This window comes from Epargyreus clarus, unplaced genomic scaffold (assembly GCF_041222505.1).
Source record: "Epargyreus clarus isolate Ecla_fem2 unplaced genomic scaffold, WU_Ecla_fem_2.2 ptg000012l, whole genome shotgun sequence".
Classification (NCBI taxonomy): Eukaryota; Metazoa; Arthropoda; class Insecta; order Lepidoptera; family Hesperiidae; genus Epargyreus; species Epargyreus clarus.
Window position 1 is genome coordinate 650,244 of NW_027332220.1, and position 26,003 is coordinate 676,246.

The following is a 26,003-nucleotide window of genomic DNA, read 5'->3' on the forward strand; positions in this document are numbered from 1 at the left end:
TCCTGAATAATTAAGCTAAAAGGTTAGGCATAAAGGAAATGAATAGGAAATTACTCAGCAGCTGTTCAACTAATATAACGTTTTAGATTTCATGACAACATTGAGGTGGCTGCCAGTTTTAGGGTTCCGTACTCAAAGTGGAAACGGAACCCTATTACTAAACCTCTGCCGTCTGTCCGTCTGTCACAGGGCTCTATCTGAACCGTAATAGATACACAAATGATTTTTTTAAACGGTGACCGCTATAACAACAAATACTAAAGATCGCCATACAAGAAACCGCTATATTTCGACGTTTTTCATTTTCTCTATTGAACCGTTATAGATAAAAAGTTAAAATGGTTACAATGTATTAACTTCTATGGCAGCTTTAATAACAGACTTAAAATTTAAAAAAATGAATGAAATGAAATGGGAGTTCGACTCGTACTTGGATAATTAAAAACTACTAAATTATTAAAAAATAAATTAATAAATACTTATTCATTAAATTTATGTGTACCTAGATAGATGAATCAATGCTGTTGAATTTCATTGGCTCTTCCGATTTATTTGTAGACGAACATAAAAGCTTTTCCCGAGCTTTCCGCTTTCAAACTAAACAAATATTAATAAAATTGTTGAAACTGTTCCAGTGTGAAGCTGTTTGAACGAACTGTTAATTGAAACCCACTCGACTGAACGAAAGGCGATTGAACCGACAAAATAGTTAAAAGAGTTATTTTTCAGTTAACTGTCATTGAGGGGGAGGTCTTTTATCAACGGACGCTTTCTACACTCATAGATACATACATAGATATATTATCAGTAGGATAATATATCTATCTATGTATATGGATACATACTAGGATTCTCTGTGTCTTGGGTGCCATAGATGGACAAAAACACTCACATCCAGAATAGAAATCTTTATTCATCATCAGAATCATATGAAGGTTGTAGCAACCTTTGTGATTTGACTCGAGCGGCACCACCGATAGACCTATATCTGCCTAATAACAGCAGCGTTAAGCGCTGGTGTATTCTGGTTTGAAGGCTGTGGTATGGGACATACTTTTCCGAGTCATTCCAGCTTAGTCCTCAGGGCTAGCAGCATCTGTAACCGACCTCAGGTAGGAATATCGAATCGTATCTGATGTTGATTACAGATTTCCATGGGTGGCCGTATCCACTCATCAGGTGGACTGCATGCTCGTCTGCTACTCCTATATTGCATATAAAAATATATATCTAGTATGATACGCATCCTACAACCATGACAAATAAATAAAAAATATGAACCCGGACAAGTGCAAAAACAAAAATACAATTATACAAATATTATACAATATTAAGTATACAAAAACGAAAATACAAAATGTCCTCATATGTATATGTTAAATCTACCACCGAAAAAACCGTCAATAATTAAATTTATAATGTGTTTCAACATTGTTAGGCAAATTTATACGGCCGGAATTGTCGAACCGAATTTAACCGGATCAATTCGGATATTGTGGGCCGGGTATACCCGGGTAATTTACCGCGAACACTCGTAGCGGTTACACAAAATAAACATTGGAATGTATTATTATATCCGGTTAGTATTATTATCCGGAATTATATTATAACAAAAATATTTTATTCAATTTCAGTTTGTTTTATTGAAAATGTACTTTATTTTATTCACATTGTTTTTATTGGATAACAGAGGGTGACCGTATGTATTTATGTGTGTACGTACGTATGTATGTATGTATGTATGTGTGTGTGTGTGTGTGTGTGTGTGTGTGTGTGTGTGTGTGTGTGTGTGTGTGTGTGTGTGTGTATGTAATCATTCTTTGACACGCCCTGCAGGCCTTATTGCTTCACGGATTTTAACGTATGAGGTGTCATTGGATTCGTCTAAATTGTAGGAGTGACATAGGACATATTTTTAATCAGTACCCTTAGTATGAGTTTTTACGTTTTCACAAAAATGCCTGTTTTGCTATTTGATTGCCTATTTGCCCATACATTTACAAACAGCGCCCGTAGTGGATTATATCAGATCTGATTGGAAATATATGAGAAATACGTAAACAAAAACAAAACAGTCATTTTTATCAAAACGTAAAAACTCATACTAAGGGTACAGTACGATGTTTTTAGTTCTAACAATTACTACTTAATGTTATGAAAGCATTTGGAGTTATTTTTGTTTACGGAAACTAATTAGTGTATTTTCAGCAAATTACGGAAACGTCACTCGCCGGTTACGGAAGTTGTCGTTTATGAATCAATGCTACTCGTAGTTATATTAATTAAGAAGACTGAATGCACATTAACAAAATTTTAAAGTATATTTTTATAGCTACATAAAGGTATTAGAATAAATTAATGTATTTGGCGTGCGGACAGACGAAAATAATAAATTTCCTTTAAATTAATAATTTGTTTGTTTCAATACCATATTTTATCTGTTATTATATAACAATAGAAACTTCTAACTTACATATATCCATACAACGACGCGTGGTAGAATCCCTCGCGGTTCGACTCCGGAGGCATCATTGTCACACCTATTTCTTATAACAACAGTAACCGATCTTAAGTAAGACTACAGTCTTATCTGGGGTTGTTAATAGGTATTATCGAATGCAGTGGCCATTTACTGTCTGTTACTTTTATATTACAAAGATACACCTTTTTACAGAATAACTTTAACAAAACATCGTAGGAATTTCAGAGTTACAAAGCAAATTTTCAAAACTTTGCAAGGCACTACTTTGATTTCTTTCTTTACTCGAGACTCGCGCACAAAAACCACAACTGAAATTGTTTTAGAATATTATAAAGAAAAATAATACTTATATAACGGATTTTATTTCTTTTTTCAGGAATAAAGTTATCTTATTGGTTCTGAATGTCAGTGAAATATGTCGTTAGGACTCTATACTGACATCACTATCACTACTTACCTAAATTCTAGTAAATTATGAGAATACCCATATCCATTCTTTGGAGTGGCAAGGCATCTGTGATCGACTACCTACTCTATAGTGTCACAAATTAATAAATAGTTACACAGAGTTAAGATTTCCCTGGTAATGGTGTCTACTTTATTATAATATAGGAGTAGCAGATGAACACGCAGTCCACCTGATGGTAAGTCTATGGCTACTGCCGCCCATGGACATCTGTAATCAATCCCGGATAGGATTAGATATTCCTACCTGAGGTCGGCCACAGATGCGCCGCTACCCCTGAGGACTGAGCTGGAACGCTTCGGAAAACTACGACTCCCTTACCACACCCTTCAAAACGGAACAGCAGCGCCTAACACTGCTGTTATTGGGTAGAAATAGGTGTGGCGGTGGTGCCACCGGAGTCGACCCACAAAGAGTTCTACCACCTTCAACTTGCTAATTTGCTACTTCGGTTTCATGCGAAAAATAATAAAAGCAAGAAGAATATTACAAAAACAAAATCAATAAAGCCAGCTGCATACAAATAACTAATTAAAATCGAGAAATAGCTTATGTCACTCCCGCATTAAGTCGAATTTACGAGAAACTACACCTTTTATATTAAAACAAGCTTTTGCCCGCGGCTTCGCTCGCGTTACGAAGTAATATTTTCATCCCCTATTTTATCCCCTTGGGGGTACAATTGGTCATAATCCTTTCTTAGCGGATGCCTACGTCATAACATCTACCTGCATGTCAAATTTCAGCCCGATCCGTCCTGTGGTTTGGGCTGTGCATTGATAGATCGCTATGTCAGTCAGTCACCTTTGAGTTATATATATTTAGATTAGATGTCAAGCCGTTTGGGTTTTTGCGAAGAATGAGACATAGGTTTCATACATACATAACATTACCCTCCAAAGTCTGATAAAATGTAAAAGTATAGTCCACGCCAAACTGCTAGTCCGCTCTGAAGTTGTTGCGAGCAAGAAGTCATACAATTTACTATGACGATGCGATTAATTTCTATATTCAGAGCGGACTAGCAGTCTTAACTAGACTACTCATACTCGTACTAAATAACATAGTGAACCATTAGTCTTAATAAATACGGCATCTAGTGAGCTTGTTTACAAGCATTTACTAATATGACAAGGGGAGGCATAAAGAATGCTATAAAAACAACGGATGACACACATTCCTCTCATTGCTAGCTATTTGTCTTGTACGAAAGATTTAATATGAAATATTCTGGCTAAAGTATTCATAATAATTTATTTGTATAAGATTTCTATTATTATTTTGAAGGTAGAACGAGTGAATTGATGGAAACACCACCACCGTTCTTATTTCTGCTTATAACACTTACCGTCAAATGGACAGAATGCCCGTCTGGTCCTCTAATATTATAAAAAATACATGGGTCTAATACTTCTGAAGGCCGTGTAACTATAATAACATTATAATATCAATGTTACTGATAGTAGCAATAGACGCAAAAGTTCCAAAAGCTCTCCGCGTTACCAACTAATAGGAAATCGAAGCTCGAACTTTGGGGCAAGTGGAACAACTGTAGAACAAGAGCTTTTTATGTCATTTATATATGTATGTACAGTCAGCTTCAGAAGTAGATGAGCAGATCACAATTCCAATAGTAGCTTTTTTTTTGTTGACGAGGGGGAAACTTTCAAAAGGTATCCGACGCCATGGGAGTGACGCCGGGTTACGTGGGATTTTTACCGCCTTAAACCCTCCGATGGCCGTCCTCAGCGTTTGGTGGAGAACTCCGGGATCTCCAACGGAACACAACCGGACTCCTCCTAACGCGATGCCCTTCTACCGGGCTCTGCCCTGGGGGGAGCAATTTACGCTCCTCTCACGTCCCCTGGTGATTACAGCGATATGCGACCATAAAAACCGCTGTCCTTCCCGGGGTCGCTTGCTGGACGGTTTGAGCTCCCACTCTTGCCGCCTGCAACTCCGGAAGCCCCTTTTAGTCGCCTCTTACGACAGGCAGGGGATACCGTAGCCCTATTCTGGTCCCGGTACTACAGGGACGAATTCCAATAGTACCTATACACCCAAACGTTCATAAGTAGCTAAACACCACTAGCATAATTAGATGAACATCGTAGTTTCAAAATTAGATTAAAATTAACGCGTCAGTAGCTAAATTGCAAAATGGCTAACATCACTATTATGATATGTTACTGATCAGCTACTTTTGACACTGTAGTGTTCATCTACTTTAGAAACTTTACGACAGTCTAATTATGGTGCTAGTTGTGTTTAGCTACTTATGAACGTTTGGGTGTATAGGTATTATTTAAAACCGTAATCTGTTCATCTACTTTTGGAGCTGACTGTACATAACTGTAGCTATGTTCAAGTTTTCTTAGGCTATCATAATGTTAGTTTTGTGTTACATTTATTTCAATAAGACATTATGTTAATGTTATGATAAGGGCTATGTAAGCAACATGTACTCGTAATATCTGGGTATTACATTTTGCTTATGTGGCGGTTCGTTTAGACCGTCACTCTACTGTTAACTTTATTGTACTACTTTACAGATATTTATAAATGTTTATTATACAACTGATTACTTAATTTAGAATATTATTTTGTCATTAATTATATTATCTAGTTAATTTATAATATTCATTTGTATTTCTGTATCTATGGTAAGTCTCGCATTTCTTTGCCACTGTCTATGGCAACACAGAGGCGTCCATGTTTTTTACACTCTTCGCACTCGGATCTTAGAATGGGAAGGATTAAGACGTAGTCGTGATAGAATATTGATCGGGGAGACTTCCGTTCAAATCCCAGACACCTCTGACTTTTTCAAAGTTATGTGCGTATTAGAAATATCACTTGCAACGGTGAAGGACATCGTGAGGAAACCTGCATACCTAAGATCTTAAAGAAAAGAACTTTACAAAGGTATGTGAAGTCTAACAATACGCACATGGCCAGCTTGGTGGTCTATGGCCTAACCTTCTCATTCTGAGAGGAGAACCGTGCCCAGCAGTGGGACATGGACATATACAGCATGCCAAAGAATGAGACACACATGTGGCTGAAGGTGGTAGAACCCTTTGTGGTTCGACTCCGGCGGCACCACCGCCACACCTATTTCTACCTAATAACACCAGTGTTAGATGCTGCTGTGTTCCGGTTTGAAGGGTGTGGTAAGGGAGACAGACTTTTCCGAGGCGTTCCAGCTTAGTCCTCAGGGGTAGCGGCGCATCTGTGGCCGACCTCGGGTAGGACTATCTAATCCTATCTGGGGTTGATTACAGATGTCCATGGGCGGCAGTAGTCACTTACCATCAGGTGGACTGCTTGCTCGTCTGCTACTCCTATATTATATAAAAAAATACATACATACACACACACGACAAATATTAACCTCTGAAATCGTGTAAAAACCCTCTTATCTCCCCTTGAATATGAAATAGGCGCTGTATTGTCAACAGCGGTTATCATGGCCGATATGATAACACAAACTTCGGCCCTATCAGATTTTGGTACAAAGAACTTCACCAAGTTACGAGAGCCCTTCACAAAAATAAACCTTGAGCACCATTGATTTAAATCGTAAGAGGTGGCCAAGAGGAATCTGTTATTATTTTAATACTAAGTGATATTGAAGTTCTAATTTAGTCCCGTATTTTAGAGAGGACTTACAAGGGCAGACAGTTCCGATTTTTTTTATCTGTGGAGTTTTTAAGCGACTGAAAAATTCGTTCGCTTTAGAGAAAGGCTTATGTTTTTCGCGCGTATCTTGTACTTTTGTAAATTTCTTCATTACGTATCATACGAGTCGATGGACTTCTACAGTAAAGGTATTGTTATATTCGTCTTAAAAATCCAAAAGTCCTAATGCAAGTGTTTGAAAAAAAAAGGCGTTCCAGTCCTCAGGGGTAGCGGCGCATCTGTGGCCGACCTTAGGTAGGAATATCTAATCCTATCTGGTGTTGATTACAGACGTCCATGGGAGGCAGTAGCCACTTACCATCAGGTGGACTGTATGCTCGTCTGCTACTAAATATTATTAAAAAACATATCAAAGCCCAGGAAAGTACGATGCCCTCACCAAACTCTTCGAATCCAGTAGCGCGTGGCACAGAATTTTCTCATACAAAGTCATATCTATACATTTAAATCTTTAAAATGTAAATATAATCAACGCGTCTATATATTTTGAAACAAAGGACTTCCCGGCGCAAATTTTAAGGTTTTTCTTTTCGAAAGAATCGCTGTTTCTTAAGTCACGTTTTGAGTTTTCATAAAGTCTGACTTCTTTTTGAAATAACGCCGTAAATAACTTTCAAAGATTTTATACAACTTTTTGTTCATTTCAACGAACGTCCAAAGAATTGTTCTTTACAAGCTTTTTATCCGGTGTAGAGGGTAATGTTCTTGGTATTTATCTATAGATATATTATCCCACGTGAACAAGCCTAACTGCACAAACTGATTGGTGGATTTAAACATAATAATATGAAGTGTTGTTAAAGTAACATATTTAAGCTAAATTTTTAAGTCGAGTTTATTGTTTTCTTATAGTTAACAAAACATTTTTTTTTATAATAACTAGTTTTTGTTACTTCATTTGTATGTTCAAGTCTGTAAAATATAAAAATCCAATTTAACTGAATTTTACAACAGTTAGTCGCAATCGATTGAGCTTTGCATATACGTTTGGGATCAAATCTAATATCGCAGACGCCTGAAGATGGAGTACCAATTATTTTTATATTCTTCCATGATATTAATATAATATAAAAAAGTTTTGCGGTCACCAACACGCATGCCAGGCGCGGTGACTATGGCAATAAACCCCCTATGAAAGGTGCAGAAAAGCCACGGCCCCCAGTCCCCGGCGGCCCCGCTATTCCGGGCTATGGTAGCGGCCAAGGTAACGGCGGGGCAGGGGGTGCTAAGAATCCCCGGAAGAGAGTCGGCTACCACACACGACGACTTCTGCACCTGGCAACATACAATACCAGGACACTGAGGACCGACGAGAAGATACAGGAGCTGGAAGAAGAGATAGACAAGTTGAACTGGAGTGTTTTAGGATTATCAGAAGTCCGAAGACAGGGGGAGGACACGGTAATCCTTAAATCCGGTAACTTGTTCTATCACCGGGAGGGCGAACACCTGTCTCAAGGAGGTGTCGGGTTCCTCGTCCACAAATCCCTCGTAAACAACTTGGTAACGGTCGACAGTGTGTCGGCAAGGGTAGCGTACCTTATACTCAGAATATCTAAACGGTATTCGCTGAAGGTCATACAGGTATATGCGCCGACGTCGACACACCCAGACGATGAGGTTGAGGTTATGTATGAGGACATAAGTAGAGCCATACATACCTCAAAAACCCATTATACCGTTGTTATGGGGGATTTTAACGCAAGACTGGGCGTGCGGAATGGTGACGAACTGAAGGTGGGGCCCTTTGGAGTTGGACAACGAAACCATCGAGGCCACTTGCTTGCCAACTTCTTGGAGAGGGAAGACTTCTTTATGATGAACTCCTTCTACAAGAAGAAGGCACAGCGAAAGTGGACTTGGATAAGTCCCGATGGTACCGTTAAGAACGAGATAGACTTCATATTGGCAGACAAACGGCACATATTTAATGATGTCTCTGTGATCAACAGGGTGAAAACCGGAAGTGATCACCGGATGGTAAGAGGCACATTAAATATCAACGTTAAGCTCGAACGGTCACGCCTGATGAAGTCTACGCTCCGCCCAACACTTGTCCAGATCCAGGGCTCCGAAGACTTTCAGATTGAGTTACGAAACCGTTTCGCGTGACTCGATTCTTGCGTTTCCGTGGACGATATTAACACCCAGGTTGTAGCAACTGTCCACGAGGTAGGGTCTAAGTACTTCAAGGCCCCCTCCGGTGGTAAGTCTCGAGTTCTCTCAGAGCATACTCTCGGTCTTATGCGGGAGAGACGAGAACTATGTGTGCAGTCTCCAACCTCAATGTCGAAATACAGGCTGCTTAATAAACAGATCTCCCAAAGTAGGCGACGCGATTGGCGTTCTTATAACGCTAATCGCGTAAAAGACGCTATTGAGCGAAACCGCGGCTCGAAAGTGTTCGCAGGAGATCTGTGCATTGGGCAGAGTCTGTTGACGAGGTGGAAGACCGAGTCGGGCACCATAGTTTCGTCTAAGCCCGAAGTTCTGAGAGAAATCGAGAATTACTACGGACAGCTGTATACTTCCGCACGAGTTCCAGCCCGTAAGATGGTGAACGACAAACGTGCCAAGCTGACCCGACACTACACCGAGCACCTCCCGGAAGTCAGCCTGTACGAGATTAGAGGGGCTCTCAAACAGCTTAAAAACAACAAGGCACCGGGAGATGACGGAATCACAACAGAGCTGCTAAAAGCTGGCGGGAAACCCGTACTAGTGGCGCTCCAAAAGTTGTTTGATTCCGTGATCAATAGCGGAACTACCCCGGAAGCGTGGAGCAGAAGCGTAGTGGTACTGTTCTTCAAAAAGGGCGATAAAACCCTACTGAAGAACTACAGGCCCATTGCGCTTCTGAGCCATGTTTATAAGCTCTTTTCGAGGGTCCTCACTAACCGTATTGCACGCAGGCTTGACGACTTTCAGCCTCCCGAACAAGCCGGATTCCGAAAAGGCTACAGCACCATGGACCACATACACACGCTCCGGCAGATTATACAGAAGACCGAGGAGTATAATCTGCCGCTATGTGTTGCCTATGTGGACTATGAGAAAGCCTTCGATTCTATCGAGACCTGGGCGGTGCTGGAGTCCCTTCAGCGATGCCAGATCGACTATAGGTACATCGAGGTGTTGAAGTGTGTATACAAAGCCGCCACCATGTCAGTCCGAGTACACGACCAGAGGACGAACCCTATCCAATTGCAGCGGGGAGTCAGACAAGGCGACGTCGTATCGCCGAAGCTGTTCACCGCTGCGTTGGAAGATGTGTTCAAGCTGATGGAGTGGAAAGGTCTTGGCGTTAACATCAATGGTGAACACCTCACACACCTTCGATTTGCCGATGATATAGTCATCTTGGCAGACTCGCTGAGGGACCTCAGTAAAATGCTAGGAGACCTCAACAGTGCCTCACAACGGGTGGGTCTTAAGATGAACATGGACAAGACGAAAATCATGTCCAATGTCCATGTCACACCCGTACCGGTAGTTGTTGATGGCACTCCTCTCGAAGTTGTCGACGAGTACAATTACCTGGGACAAACGATCCGGATGGGTAAGTCCAACTTTGAGAGGGAGGTCACTCGAAGAATCCAACTCGGCTGGGCTGCGTTCGGGAAATTACGGAGCATCTTCTCGTCCAAAATTCCTCAGTGCCTGAAGTCGAAACTATTCGAGCAATGTGTGTTGCCAGTGATGACCTACGGCGCCGAAACGTGGTCCTTTACCGTAGGCCTCGTTCGAAAGCTCAGAGTCGCTCAGCGTGCTATGGAGAGAGCTATGCTTGGTATTTCGCTACGAGACATGATTCGTAATGATGAAATCCGTAGACGAACTAAGCTTACCGACATAGCTCTCAAAATTAGCAGGCTGAAGTGGCAATGGGCCGGCCACATCGCTCGGAGGACCGATAACCGATGGGGAAGAAAGGTCCTCGAGTGGCGACCACACGGAGGCAAAAGGAGTTCAGGCCGCCCCCGACCAGGTGGACCGACGACCTGAAGAAGACGGCGGGAAACCGCTGGATTCAAAGGGCACGGGACCGGTTGGAGTGGCGCCAATTAGGGGAGGCCTATGTCCAGCAGTGGACCTCAAAAGGCTGATGGATGGATGAAAAAGTTTTATACAAAGAATACGCATAAATCTTGTTTTTAGAACTCAGGACTTTTTTAGCCAAGGATTTTTTATAATAAGGCCATAATTAAACATCAATATTTTATTAACTGTGATTTTAATCCCTGAATCTAAATTATACAATTTAGATTTTCGTAAAATTCGTCCATTATAGACTATTTCTATAACCGTATTATAAAATAACGTTTAAACGATACCAGTGTGAAAACCATTACAGGTTAACATGTATTATAACCGTGTGATATCGATGCCGTTTACCCGGCTGACGGCGATTACCGGCTGTGCCCGGGTCGCCGGGTCATTGCGGTTACACGTTACATTGTAAACATGTGTAACGTTTTTACGGATATGATTTGTCAGAATCTTTAGTAATATTATAATCCAAAAGTAATTCGTAGGATAACGTGTTATTACGGGTATAAGTTATTTTAATATAGGTGATTCTAATAATAATATATCCGAAAATATCGCTTGTATGTACTAATCTCTGTAATTACGAAGTAAGTCTAGCTATAAAAAGTATTTTTAATTCGGCAGGCCATTTATTGAAGAAGTTTCTACGTCGTAAAACGATTAGGCGTTTACACATATTATATCCGTGTGATATCGATGGCGCCATTTACCCGGCTCGCGGTAATTACCGGCTGTGCCCGGGTCGCCAGGCCATCGCGGTTACACGATTGTTGACATGTGTAACGCTGTAGGATACGTTTGTACGAATTTGATTTGTTACAATCTTTTATTTATTTAGGACTATCAACATCAGATACAGAAGTAATGACCCTGTACAGTATAATTATGTATATTTATTTATTCATTCATTTATTTGGCAATCCAACAGCGTTACACATCGATAAAAGAAGATTACAATTTGTTACATGTAATATGGCCAAAAATGGATTACACTAAGTAATAACTATGATAAATTTAAATTACAAGTAGGTACAATAAACAATGAATAAACAAATAACAAGTTAATGGTTGTGTTTCACTTAATTATTACGAGTATCTTAGTAAACGTTCTTAATATTATTATCTTTTGTTATATTAACCCCTATATTATGTAATGCGTAGGATATGTTGTTACGGACATACATATATTGTTTAAATTTACAATACTAATATTATAAATCCAAAAATATTGTTTCAGCGCGCGCTCTGTAACTACGAAATAAGCATAGCTTGAAAAAAGGTTTTTAATTAGAGAGGCTATTCATTGAAGAAGTTTCTACGTCATGGAAAATAACCGTATTAACCAAAACTGTACTATAAAAATACCGTTCTTACACATCGTAAAACGATTACACGTTTAAACGTATTATATCCGTGTGATATCGATGCCGTTTACCCGGCTCGCGGCGATTACCGGCTGTGCCCGGGTCGCCGGGTCATTGCGGTTACACGTTACATTGTCGACATGTGTAACGTTTTTACGGGTATGATTTGTCAGAATCTTTAGTAATATTATCATCCAAAAGTAACTCGTAGAATAATATGGTTTTACTGGTATAAGTTATTTTAGTATAGATAGTTCTAATATTATAAATCCAAAAATAGTGCTTGCGAGCATAGCTCTGTAAGTACGAATTAAGTAACCGTATTAACGATAACCATACAATACAAATACCATTATTACACATCGTAAAACGATTACACGTTTACATGTATTATATCCGTGTGATATCGTACCGTAGGATACGTTCTTACAGATATTATTTGTTACAATCGTTAGAAATATTATCCACTATATGTAAAACGTAACATATTTTGTTGTTAAGGTTATACATACGTCGTGTCAATTTACACTACTAATATTATAAATCCGAAAAAATGTATGGAAGCACTAATCCCTGGGACTCGTCGAGTAAAAAAATATTTTTATTCGACAAGCCATTTATTGAATAAGCTTGTACGTCATGAAAAATAACCGTATTAACGATATCTGTACTATAGAAATACCGTTCATACACATCGTAAAACGATTAGGCGTTTACACGTATTATATCCGTGTGATATCGATGCCGTTTACCCGGCTCGCGGCGATCACCGGCTGTGCCCGGATCGCCGGGTCATCGCGGTTACATGACATTATCGACATGACTTATGCTTATTATTATAAAAAAACGCCTTCTACACTCACAGCCCCACACTAGGATTCCCTGTGTGTGACTGTGTAATGCTGAAGGATATTTATAATAATGAATGTTATTCAAAATTGCTTTTGTATGTAATCAAAGATATACTTTGTTGGTTCGAATCCGGGCCTTTTTTGTGGGTAGTACTGCTGTGTTCTAGTTTGAACGGAGGTAAAAAAACATATTTGGCTCTCCTACTTAGTTCCCAGAGTTAACAACGGATTTTTAGGCGATCTCAGATAGGATAGGTTTTTATAATATAGAAGTAGGAGAGGAGCAGCAGTAAATTACTATGGTATGGTAAATGACGCCCATAGAAATTTGTAAGAGATAAATAAGAGTAGTTTTTCGTGAGGTAGGCCACAGATGCGCCACCACTCCTGAGGACTAAGTTGGAATGCCTCGGAAAATATGTCTACCGTACCACACCCTCCAAAACAGAATACAGCAGCGCTTCATAGTGCTGTTCTCAGGCAGGTGTGACAGTGGAGCCATAACTAATTTATCCAGAACAACATTTAAATCAAAAAATACCAAAAATATTTTCCAAAAACCTTTTAAACGCTGACTTAGATTTGTCGTGCTGTGACTCTAATTCGACGGTTGAAGGACAGCGACCCCCAAACTTTACGCTTTTATGACAAAACGAATAAATTTCGTCGCGTTTTTATTTTCTCTCTGACATTTTATGGACTCTCTTTAATTCTAAAAGTTATCTTGTAAACAGTATATCTAGTATTTATAGGAAAAGTATCTAAACTGAAAAGATTGTTTATTCGTTTGTTTGAGGGCGCATATTTCTGGAAATAAATCAGATTTTGATAAGTCTGAATTTGATGGACGATTTATTAGGAAAGTTATAATCCAAATAAAGGAACAGCGCACATGCCTGAAAATTATGTAATATTTGACCGGTTTACAAAGTAAGCAGTGTCGGGTTCGATCGGAGGTTGGATGCGTGACCTATGGTGACAATTTTAACATATGTGTCACTAGATTCGTCTAAATTATGTGAATGACATAGACAACACCAGTAAGTTATAGTAAAGCAGTTGAGTTTTTGGTTATTATAATAATAAGTAGTAATTATATAAAAACATTATTATAAAAACAAAAATGTTCACCAAGCACTATCAACCCTATCAGTACTCTTAGTATGAGTTTTTACGTTTTTACAAAAATGTCTGTTTTCGTATTTGTTTACGTATTTGTCCATACATTTATTTAATCCACACTGAGAGTACAGGCTCAGTATATAACATACAAGCTTACAACATGTTACCAATTGTCTACTGTCAACAAATTAGTTTTCCATCGGACGCCAAAGGTCAATCGATCGGTCAGACCCGCCTATATTTAGGCGGGTGGAATGTTTTATTAAATTGGATAAGTAGAAGATTTTGGATGTTTTTTATAATTTTACATGAGGAAGGAAAAAGATGTGTGTTATGGAGTTTCTTTCGCCGCTTCTTGTCCATAACGAAACACCTTGTGAAGTGGTGGTTGTATTGTCATTAAAAAAAAAGTATGTGTGTGTCAGCTACGACGCACGATTGGAGTTTACTCCTTACGAATGATAATTATGATATATAGCGAATAGAAAAAAGGGTAGGTAAATGAACGCATCTGCTAAAATGATAAGAGAAACAAACATATATCTGTAATTATTCGGATTATTTATATTACTTCAATAATGCGTATTACATAAAGTATGTTACAAAATAATATAAAATAGCGCCATCTAGTGGCAAGTTTTATAAATTGTAAGTTTGCAAGTTTATCAATCTATGTATTTTGGTTCCAAATATTATAATGGTAACTTAATATAATTGTTTATATTAAAGTAAATTTTAATATAATATAATTATTTATATTTAAAACAATGTTAAACGTTTTATAACTTAAAACTTAATAATTATAATTTCTTTGCCATCTATAAAATATCCTTGTTGCAATTTACGGATGAAATTTATATGAGACTCAATAAACATGTTATTATATGTAATTTGGATTGTTTCTGAATGTTTTATAATTCTAGAATTCATTTAAAACGTATTGCTAATTTTATATAACTTATTTTGAACATAATTCATTAGCAATAATTCTGTAATAAATATTAAATAATACTATTTTGATTTTGCCCGTTTATCGTTGATAGATGGTGCTGATCAATAATGCATCCATTTTTATAAGTTAAATTAATATATCAGTAACTTACAAAAGCCTCTTTATGTTAAAAACTTATTTTGCTAATATTATATCTTATTCAATTGCTTACTGATTTTATATGTTACTCTTCTTTAAAAACGTTCATAAAAGATTGTTAATCATATTATGGCGCCAATGTTCATATTTTTCACAGTGTTTATAAATGATCAAACCTATAACTTAATTTATGCAAAAATGTAAACAAATTAGTTAATGACGTTTTAATGTTTTATATATTGCTAATTATTTTTATTGTAATAATTAGAAATTAAACGAACTTACCTAAGTGAAGTTCCAATTTCAATTGTACGAACTGCATAGTCTCGAAATGATAATGTTGACATGTAGTACACCGCCAGTCGTCAGCCTTGTGTCACGTATATTCAGAGCTAAAAACCTCGAATTCAAATAATTTAAAACAATATCCAACCTACTTATAGCGCCCCCTACCGGTAAATGTCATTAAGTTTAGAGATCCTGGGGTCAAGATGTAAGTTCATTAGCTCGATTATTTTACAACATAGATGATATTATGGGTAATACTTATCGTATATAAGTATGGGTGGGTGGGTTATAATATCATTTCGAGACTATGCAGTTCGTACAATTGAAATTGGAACTTCACTTAGGTAAGTTCGTTTAATTTCTAATTGTACTTCACTGCATAGTCTCTTCAATGATAATGTTGACATGTAGATGTTTAGAGATTTGTAAAATAACGAGCCTATTAAACAAAATACAAAAACATTTAAATCCTATTATTTTTAAAATTCCTAATTTAATATCTATCTATTTAAATATTAATTACAGTTATCAAGTATACGTTTGATGTAACGTCTCTACTACAAAATTGAACTTAGATCTGATCCATTCAGCTATCCTTCTAAGAGGGTCTTAACTGACACTCATATGTTTAGACGTCAGCGTAGCAGCGTGGTAATGCGTGCTCTCTAATGGTATGTATTGTAAAAAATGATATATCAATGCCATCATCCTCCGTGGTTGATAAAATCTAGAAACTGTCGTCTGGGAGGTCACTGTATTATAAGATTACATAAAAGAAAAAAACTTATTCTTGTAACTCTCAAGTGTTACTAGGCCTATCTTATCTAATTTTATTAAGGATGTGCTGGACAAATACTATGATTACTATGAAATAATGGTAATACTAGATTGTTTGAACACTGGTTATAGTAAGGTTTAAATTCATGTGGCAATTTAATATACAATATCTTCCGACAAGCATGTTACAACAATAATGTTATCATTATGTTTATGTATACTTTTTAGAAGTCTCGACTCAGATGTAGGCGAATCGGTAGTAATAATGGCATTCACGGGCTTACACCAAGTGAACGTCATAAAATATACGATATCTATTGTTTTATATATTACTTATATATATATTACTTATATATTATTATTATTTTTTTTTTCTTTTTACTATATGAGTAATTACAATAACCAAAAAAAGTAAATAGTATTTTTTCTTCATCTCCATTAAATAATATATAATGTTTTACACTTAACTCGCTAAAAATATTTATACATCAGATGTAACTATCCCAAGTAATAGCATACTTGGGATATGGAGCATAGAAAACCTAAATATGCATTTTAAGAACAAAAATAATTCTAGATATATATATATCAAAATGAAAAGAATATTGTAACCAGTCTACAGATAGATCTAGTTATTTACACTGTTTAGGCCAAAATATTAGAAGCACCAGCATCACGTTTTCATTATTGCGTCTAACATTGCTTGTAGAGCAACAAAATCTTGAGATTCGTGTATAGAAACGAAACGCTCCTCGAGGAAGCGAGTAACATACAGGGTAAAGCGTTGACGAAAAACAAATGGATTTAGATCTTTTTTTTTTTTTTTTTTTAAATTCATATGAGACCCAAAATGCAACCCTTCCAAAATGAAAGGTTTATTTTTTATTTATTTATTATTATTATTTTTTTTTTTTTTATTTATTTTTTTTTTTTTTAATACTATTTTTTAGGACTGTCTGGACCAGTCTGGTACTACCACAACTCCCCAACCGTTCAGATATAATCTTTAACAACAATTATTTTATTAGAAATAAAATGAATATTTCCATTTAAATAGTATAACCTTAGTCATGACATGTAAGTCATACTTCTTGTAGGTTTCCTAGTAAATAAATCTATTTAAAAACCTTTATAAGTGTTAATTCGCAATGTATAATCTTGATTTAGTGATAGCAAATTCATTCTGAAATTATTGAATGTATTAGGGAAATAAAAACATTTTTTGGGTATTCAATAAATCCAATATGTGCCTTGATATTACGGTTAAATGTGGGTATTAAACACCATGCTGTTTCTATATGAGATAAATGTGGAGTTGCCTACACGTATTAGGGTTTCACCGTGTTGAAGATGATTATTGAAAAAATATCTTTAAGCACAAGTAACGCTGCATTTAACTTTAAATAGTTGATCGGATTTGTTATTATAATCAAATAACAAAAATACCGAGAATAATGACCATATGTTACATAACTGATTGTGTCCCGATAATAAAAATAATATGACAACTACCACCTGTAATTATATCTATCTGTAAGAGGGATAGTATTTTGATAAACATTATTAAAATTGTTATATATATATACATATCTTTGCATTTATTATAATTTTTATTTTTTAATATTATTATTATATATATATATATATTTTTTTTTTTTTTTTTTTTTTTTTATTTCTTTTTATTTCACCCTTGTGTTGATTTTTTATTTATTTATTGCTTGTATAATACAATGAACAACCTTAACAGTTGTATTATTTCCAATTAGTTTGATCTTTTAAGTAACCAATAAATCCTAAGGAATGATATAGCTTATTATGTCTATGATCCTAAATTACTAAGTGTCGTTATTGTTCCTTGTCCATTATTATGACATTTCAAATAGGAACTATGTTATATAAATATATAACTGACACAATGTCCCTAGATCTTAATCAGTTATGTATGGTCTTGTATCTTTTAAAAGGTTAGTAAAAACATAAATATAGTGTTCTGCTCAAACCAAAGGAAAGAACTTGAAATGCATAGAATTTCCATTTAACCATAGACATGTAAACACTGTTTAAGGTAATCATGAATTAGTATTCAAATATGCTTCCTTGAAAACAATAGTAGTGAGTGGAATGCCAGGCTTTATTTAAAGCTCAAGATTAAGACCAAGATATTCAATATAAACCAACATCACCATCATCAGGTGTTGGTAAAGTAAAATTATTGTAAAAAATTGGTTAAGAGTAAACAATATGTTATCACTGATGTGAGAAGTCTTTCTACACACATACCGAGTATATTTCGAAAAAAAATAAATCTTCATTCCTTGAGAATAATGAGTTTAAGTGTTTATACAAATAGACTCTTAAAGCTAACCACTTGCAAAGCTTGGGTCAATAGTTATTTGTTACAACTGGTCTTTAAAATTATAATTATAATCGACCACATTATTAACCACTCACCTAAAAATCTGTTGTGATTGAAGATTTATTCCAAAGGAAACTTCGATCAAGCCTTTCTGTGACACAGGTATTTGTGCATGAGGCTTGTTGTAAGTCAGATAATGACCCTATTTGGTATGAGTATCTCAAACTTTTGGATGAAGTTTATCATAGGATGAAGTGTAAATATCTTCGTTATATTTGTTATTATAAAATATTGTACTATATGTATATGAATTGAACAATCATTGTTTCTTAAACCATTTTGCCGATCATTTGTTCCAGTACTTGTACTATGAAATTTCTTCTTATTATTTATTATACATAATAAATGACCAGCACCAGTAATAAGATAATTGATAGCAAATTATCTTTATAAAGGCAAATAATTTAAAATTATTAAGAAACAATCATGTCAAATGCTCGAGAGCAGTAAGCATTCGCCTGATGTGGCATGGCTTTTGACTCTTTACAGCTACAATAGTAACTGCGACTTGTGCAACTTTTAAAGTCTAATCATGTGTTATCCGTCCCACAGTTTCCTAGAGGCTAGTGTTCTTCCTTTAAACTATTTTTTCCTTTAGTCTATCTATCACCATCTAGATAGATAGATAGTTCCTTTAGTAAATTACTCTTTAATATGCTGATCTACCTAGATACCAAATTCTTATGAATGGTTAAACCAAATTTAGGTTCTTCTAGAGTATTACAATAGGATATAAATTGTCATCTCTATATCCAGTATCATGGTACATTATTAATCTGAATGATTCTTCAATAAAATGTTCATTCATTAAAATCATTACATCCACTCAATGGTAATAGTTGTGTCTATCTACTGATTATTAGTATTTTGTTATATAGGTTATTTACCCAATGTAAAGGACATAATACCCTATTAGAATGGGTGAATATCTGTTGTATCCGTCTACTTAATAGTAGTATCTTGTTATAGTTGTTATATAGGTAAATATCCAATATGTAAGGGTCCCTTATTTGAACGGATGAATATCCATTAGGTATATTCTACTCAATAGTAGATTATTTTATGTGAGTAAATACTCAATATAAACAGGTTAGTACCCATGAACGGGGCTAAATAGCACCCTATTTCTTGTAATGTAGGTAAATATCCAATATGTAAGGGTCATCACCTTATTTGAACGGGTGAATACCCATTAGGTATATTCTACTCAATAGTAGATTCTTTTATGTGAGTAAATACTCAGTATAAACGGGTTAGTACCCATGCACGGGGCTAAATAGCACCCTATTTCTATGTTCATAGCTTTATATAAGCGAGATTTATATAAGGATTTAAATAAGCGAGATCACCTAAATAGGTGACAAGCTTAGTTAATAAACATAAGACGTCAAATTCCTTGCTACAGAACAATATGGTAATCTAAAAATCCTTTGCTTGGAAAAATATATATGTAAAAACTTACCTTGTCATTCCTCATTAATATATAAGATTATCATCTTATCTTTAATAAATGAAAATAATACATTTTCAATTTGCGACGGCATTCGTAATGGCCGCCTAGTACAAGTCTTCAGAATAATTTCGTCAAAATTCTTTATTTTCCATTGTAACTTTTCTGCACAATATATCACACCTACGTCTTTTATAAATTATTAATTGACATATTTGTTATAAATTAACAATTTTTACTATAAATTACTTATTTTATTTCTTATTTTGAAAAATCATAAATGTACACAGGCTGCACGAAAAACGATAATGACATTTACCGGTAGGGGGCGCTATAAGTAGGTTGGATATTGTTTTAAATTATTTGAATTCGAGGTTTTTAGCTCTGAATATACGTGACACAAGGCTGACGACTGGCGGTGTACTACATGTCAACATTATCATTGAAGAGACTATGCAGTGAAGTACAATTACTTTCATATGGGATCTGAACTTACTGTATTTTAAATTAATAAAAGCACTCTTGATTCATATTTTGGTTACCGTTACGCCTCAACTTTTCGTGTTACACTTGATTTTACTCCTCATAAAATTTCCGTACCGGGCCTTATAACTCAAATCGTTTCTTAAGGAGTAAACTCCAAAAGTGCTCTGTAAAGAATCTGTTCTGAATAAAAAAAATGATTTTGAGTTGATTTGATTTTTTGGATTGCAGCGATACCAGTACACCCAAAGACATTCAACTATTTTTATGGGTAGGAAAATTGTCACCCAAGAGTCATTACCAATTGGTAGTCATTGGTTGTAATACTACCCAGTATTGGTTGAACATGGTCGAAATTCTTGCAGTTCAAAGGTGGTAGAACTCTTTGTGGTTCGGCATCACCGCCACACCTATTTCTGCCAAATAACAGCATTGTTAAGCGCTGCTGCGTTCTGGTTTGACGGGTGTGGTAAGGGAGACATACCTTTCCGAGGCGTTCCAGCTTAGTCCGGTCAGGGGTAGCGGCGCATCTGTGGCCGACCTCAGGTAGGAATATCTCATCCTATCTGGGGTTGATTACGGATGTCCATGGGCGCCAATAGCCACTTACCATCAGGTGGACTCCATACTCGTCTGCTTTTTCTATATTATAAAAAAAAAGTATCTTTCTAGTTTACTTATCAAAGATTCTAGTGCTAAGTCTAGATTCTGATAACGTCTACTTTTGTTTTCGTCGCCGGAAAAAACATAGCTATTTGTGTCTAGACTTTAGACCCTTAAGATGTGGGTCCCTGGCGTGCTGCCATCTTATTGTTAAGTGTCTTCTATTCATGAAAACAAGGAGATTTATTGGTGTAGTTACGGCGCAGTGACCAATATATATGTTCATAACTTCATACAGCTTTCCAAGTACGATCCCCGGCCAGGCAAAGTAAATCATAAGACATCTCACAAATCTTCAAGACAAGTACATGTGATTATGCTTGTGCTTTTGCGTATCACGGGACATACAAGAGTAAACTATGATATTCCTGATCGATTGACACAAACTTGTGGTCTTCACTTTATTGCAATAGTGAAGTAACAAAGGGTTTTCAAAGTTAGGGTACCTTGGAAAACAATGTTCAATGTTCACACTATGTTCTTGTGTTACCGTGAGAACCCCAATAGAGCTATAATTATAGCGTTATTAGTGTCCTTGACCGCTACCTACTGTAGAGGCTTATCTTATCTCTAAACACATAATACAGCTTGTACGGAAAGCGGATACGGAACCCCGACATAATTTGTTTTGTAGAATTACTTGAACTTTGTTCATATGTATGCAAAGTAGTAAATTAACTTTTAGGCCCAGTTACTATTGACCCTGTAGTCCGGGGACTAGAATAGGGCCACGATATCCTCTACCTGTTGTAAGAGGCGACTAAAAGGGGGCTTCCGGGGTTGCGGGCGGCAAGAGTGGAAACTCAAACCGTCCAGCAAGCGACCCCGGGAAGGACGGCGGTGTGTATAGTCGCATATCGTCGTGAATGTGCGGGAGGAACGTAATTTATTCCCACAGGGCATAGTCTGATAGGGAAGATTGTGTTCCGTGGGAGATCCCGGAGGTTTCAATGAGCGCTGAGGACGGTCACCCGCCATCGCTCCCACGGCGTCGTGAACAACGAAAAAGCCCTCTTACTATATAAATTTAATTATCGCCGTAAACATTACTGTCCCACTGTAGGGCACGGGTCTCCATAATCCATAATCACAGGCCATAATCCGTCGCGCTGGCCGTTGGCAAAGTGTTGATTAAGATTAAGAACTTAAGATGAACTTAGATGACTTACGATTTATTAAGAACATCACGTAAAATGCCTGAAGAATTTCTCATGCGTAAGTTTTCGCAACGGATTCAAGCATTTACATTTAAGAAACTAAATTGGAACTTTTTTTATCATATAGGAGTAGCAGACGAGCATGCAGTCCATCTGATGGTAAGTGGCTACTGTCGCCCATGGATATCTGTAATCAACCCCAGATAGGATTAAATATTCTTACCTGAGGTCGGCCACAGATGCGCCGCTACCCCTGAGGACTAAGCTGTAACGCCTCGGAAAAGTCTGTTTGCCTTACCACACCCTTCAAACTGGAACACAGCAGCGCCTAACACTGCTTTTATTAGGTAGAAATAGGTGTGACGGTGGTGCCGCCGGAGTCGAACCACAAAGGGTTCTACCACCTTCAACTAAACTAACTAACTAACGTAACTGAACTAAAACTAGAATTGCCGCAAGTTTTTTGTGGTATGCCTCTCAAATAAAAGGACTAGCATATCTACCGCATTCCAATATCGATTGGAATATACCGAAAACCATTGAAAATCTAGTTCCAAGAAAATCTAAGTGATACTTGGAATCTGATCTCTTTACTCCAGCGAATATCCAAGGCATCCATTGGTGTGTATAAATGTAATAAGACGACTCCAGCTGGGGCTAAGTGGAATCCATTTTCAGAAATATGAACCGAGGTTTCTTGAGCACTTACTGGCTTTATATAGTTGTAGTGTATATTGATAATAGTTTCTTTTGTATTGATGTAGCACTAGCATGCAGTGCTCCTGACGTTATGTGGCTACCGCCGCCAATTGTCATCTTAAACTCCTTACGTGTGCGTAATTTGCATTTTTTTATTAAGTTAAAAATGTATATTTGAAGTGGTACTTATTCTTGCAGGTAAGCTAGTCCTACATACCATTTTTTTTATTGGTTATGTGGGATTTTTACCGCACTAAAACCCCCACAGTGGCCGTCCTCAGCGCTGCGTAGAGGACTCCGGGATCTCCAAAGGAACGCAACCGGAGTCCTCTCAGCGCACTGCCCCGTCGGGCTCCGCCCAAGTGAGATTGAATCACCACACCGTCCGATGTACACGACGGTATGCGACCACACATACCGCCGTCCTTCCCGGGGTCGTTGGCCGGGCGGTTCGAGCTCCCACTCTTACCGCCCGCAACCCCGAAAGCCCCTTTTAGTCGCCTCTTACGACAAGCAGGAGATACTGTAGCCCTATTCTGGTCCCGGAACTACAGGGACAGTCCTACATACCTAAAGGTGGAACAACCTTCTGTAGTTCGAAATAGGTATGGCGATACCATCGTCACATGTATTTCGAACCTACCTACACCTATTTCTGCCTAATAACAGCAATGTTAAACGCTGCTGTGTTACAACAATTGTGTGGCGTTTCCAACTTAGACCTCAGGGACGGTACGGCATCTGTGGTCAACCTAATGTAGGACTCTAATTTTATCTCGGATTGATTATAGATTTGTATGAGTAGCAACAGCAATAGCCGCCTACAATAATATTATGGACTATATGCTCATTTACTAGTTTTACATTATAAAAAAAATATATGATTATCTAGGTGAATCAATGTTGAAACTTGATTTATATTGCAAATGGTTAGCAATCCGTGGATTGAAAGCCAGTTTTTAAATCCATCTCAATTCTAATTCATTTGTCATTAAAATAGAATCAAACCTAGGCCTTTGATAGTGCTGAAGCCTTAGAACTCGTAACATGAAACCAATCCCTACGCGGTTTAGCAATAGATAAGCCGTCTATACATAGTCCGCCCGCGGCTCCGCCCGCGTACACGTGTTTGTACAGTACCCTTACCATGAGTTTTTACGTTTTGACAAATACTGTTTTGGTATTTACGTTTACGTATTTGCCCATACAATTTCCAATCAGCGCCCCTAGCGGATTATATTAGACCTATAGTGTCAGTAACGTAACATTAAATGTCTAAATTGAAAGAATAACGCTTTATGTTTTATCTCTCTTTTTTGCGAACATGTGAGGCAGACAGAAAGACCTGAGCACTTACTTATTGTTACGTTTACTCAGTCTGAAGCAAACGGAACAAAATATTGGATTGAGTAAACGTAACGTAAAATTGTGGGATATTGGTATGGTATGGTAAGGGCAGAACCCTAATCTGTTTTAGGACAAAGTACATACATAAGATACTTATTAACTTCAAAATCCGTATTTTCTATCTTTAAATATAATTGAACTTAGTTACATATTTTTTTTAATATTTAAAAGTATTTGTTACGCGGTTTTCTTTTATTTTGATTAATATTCTGCCTCATAACAGCAGTGTTAAGCGCTGCTGTGTTTTAGTTTGAAGGATTCTAAGGGAGACATACTTTTCCGAGGCGTTTCAGCTGAGTCCTCAGGGGTAGCGGTGCATTAATGGCCGACCTCAGGTAGGAATATCTAATCCTATCTGGGCTTGATTACATACGTCCATGGGCGGCAGTAGCCACTTACCATCAGGTGGACTGCATGCTCGCCTGCTACTCCTATATTATAAAATAAATAATAATAATAAATCAAAAATTATAACATATCAATCATATTGACTGTAATTAAATTTACACATTCTTAAATAACAATCGTACGAAATGAATAATTTACGATCAAAATATTGAACTACCCGCAATTAAATTTTCAAAAAACTAACCGTTCTTTGGATCACACGGCGTTACCTAATCCTACTAGTATTTAATACGTTTAAGTTTGTTCAGAATAGTTAGTTATACGAGTAGAAGAGAATACTTAGTTCGAGCCAGCGGCATAATAGTAAACAACAACATAAATCAGAACTGTATGGAAATCGATTGTGTTTTCACAATTGTATTATCAGTTTTCCAACATCTGAATGCATTGAAATAAAATATAGAATTATTTTTTATTTAATAAATAAACAAATAGTTTTGTTGTTTACAATGTTTATATATAAGATTTATAAAAGTTTCATCATAAGCAAAGCCAGAGAAGGGCAGCTGTTAACATACGCAACCATCTGTTACAATATGTAATAGATACAAAAACCTACTTACCGTGCCAGCGCACTTGACGTTCTCTGCCATCGAAGCCTCTTGTTTACCATAACACGAGAAATCACCAATCATAACATCAGAATAAGGACCAATCACGACACATCATGTCACAATGCAACCACGTGATTGGCTGACTTCGTAATAGTTTTCAAAATTCGAAACAGCGTTCGAAATTTCAATGTTTACATGTTTTATTTACATTTGGAACGAACGCGTCCAGTCTCGCGCGGCGCGTCGGGGCGACTGGTTGCGCGCGCCGTCCCGTTACCATGACAACGAAGCTTTATTTTCTAGGTGTTTGTTACGGATATCGGTGTAGATAATCTATACATCTATACTAATCATTCCTTAATACTTCGAGTTCGTGTTTAGGAGCGAGCGGTGAGCTGACGCGAAAAATTGGGGATTTGTAGACAGGCGAATGGAAAACAATTTTCCGTATGATTTAATGTTTTAAGACTTCTGAATGGGACTCTTTTTAGACAAGGGTTCAGTTTGTTTTATTGCTATCTTTTTATTATGTACGAGCTGTGTTACGCGGTTTTCTCGCGTTTAAAAGTGTAAA

General features: G+C 36.9%; 1 protein-coding gene across 1 annotated transcript in view; it reads right to left on the reverse strand.

The window, feature by feature from the left end:
- LOC140746040 (calcium/calmodulin-dependent protein kinase kinase 2) overlaps positions 1–25,657 on the reverse strand; it is a 216,432-nt gene extending 190,775 nt beyond the window's left edge. Inside the window, exon 1 of the mRNA XM_073078021.1 lies at positions 25,439–25,657. Coding sequence (XP_072934122.1) covers positions 25,439–25,510 — 72 coding nt within the window. The 5' untranslated portion in view covers positions 25,511–25,657. The remainder of the gene's footprint in view (positions 1–25,438) is intronic.
- Positions 25,658–26,003: the final 346 nt, after the last annotated feature.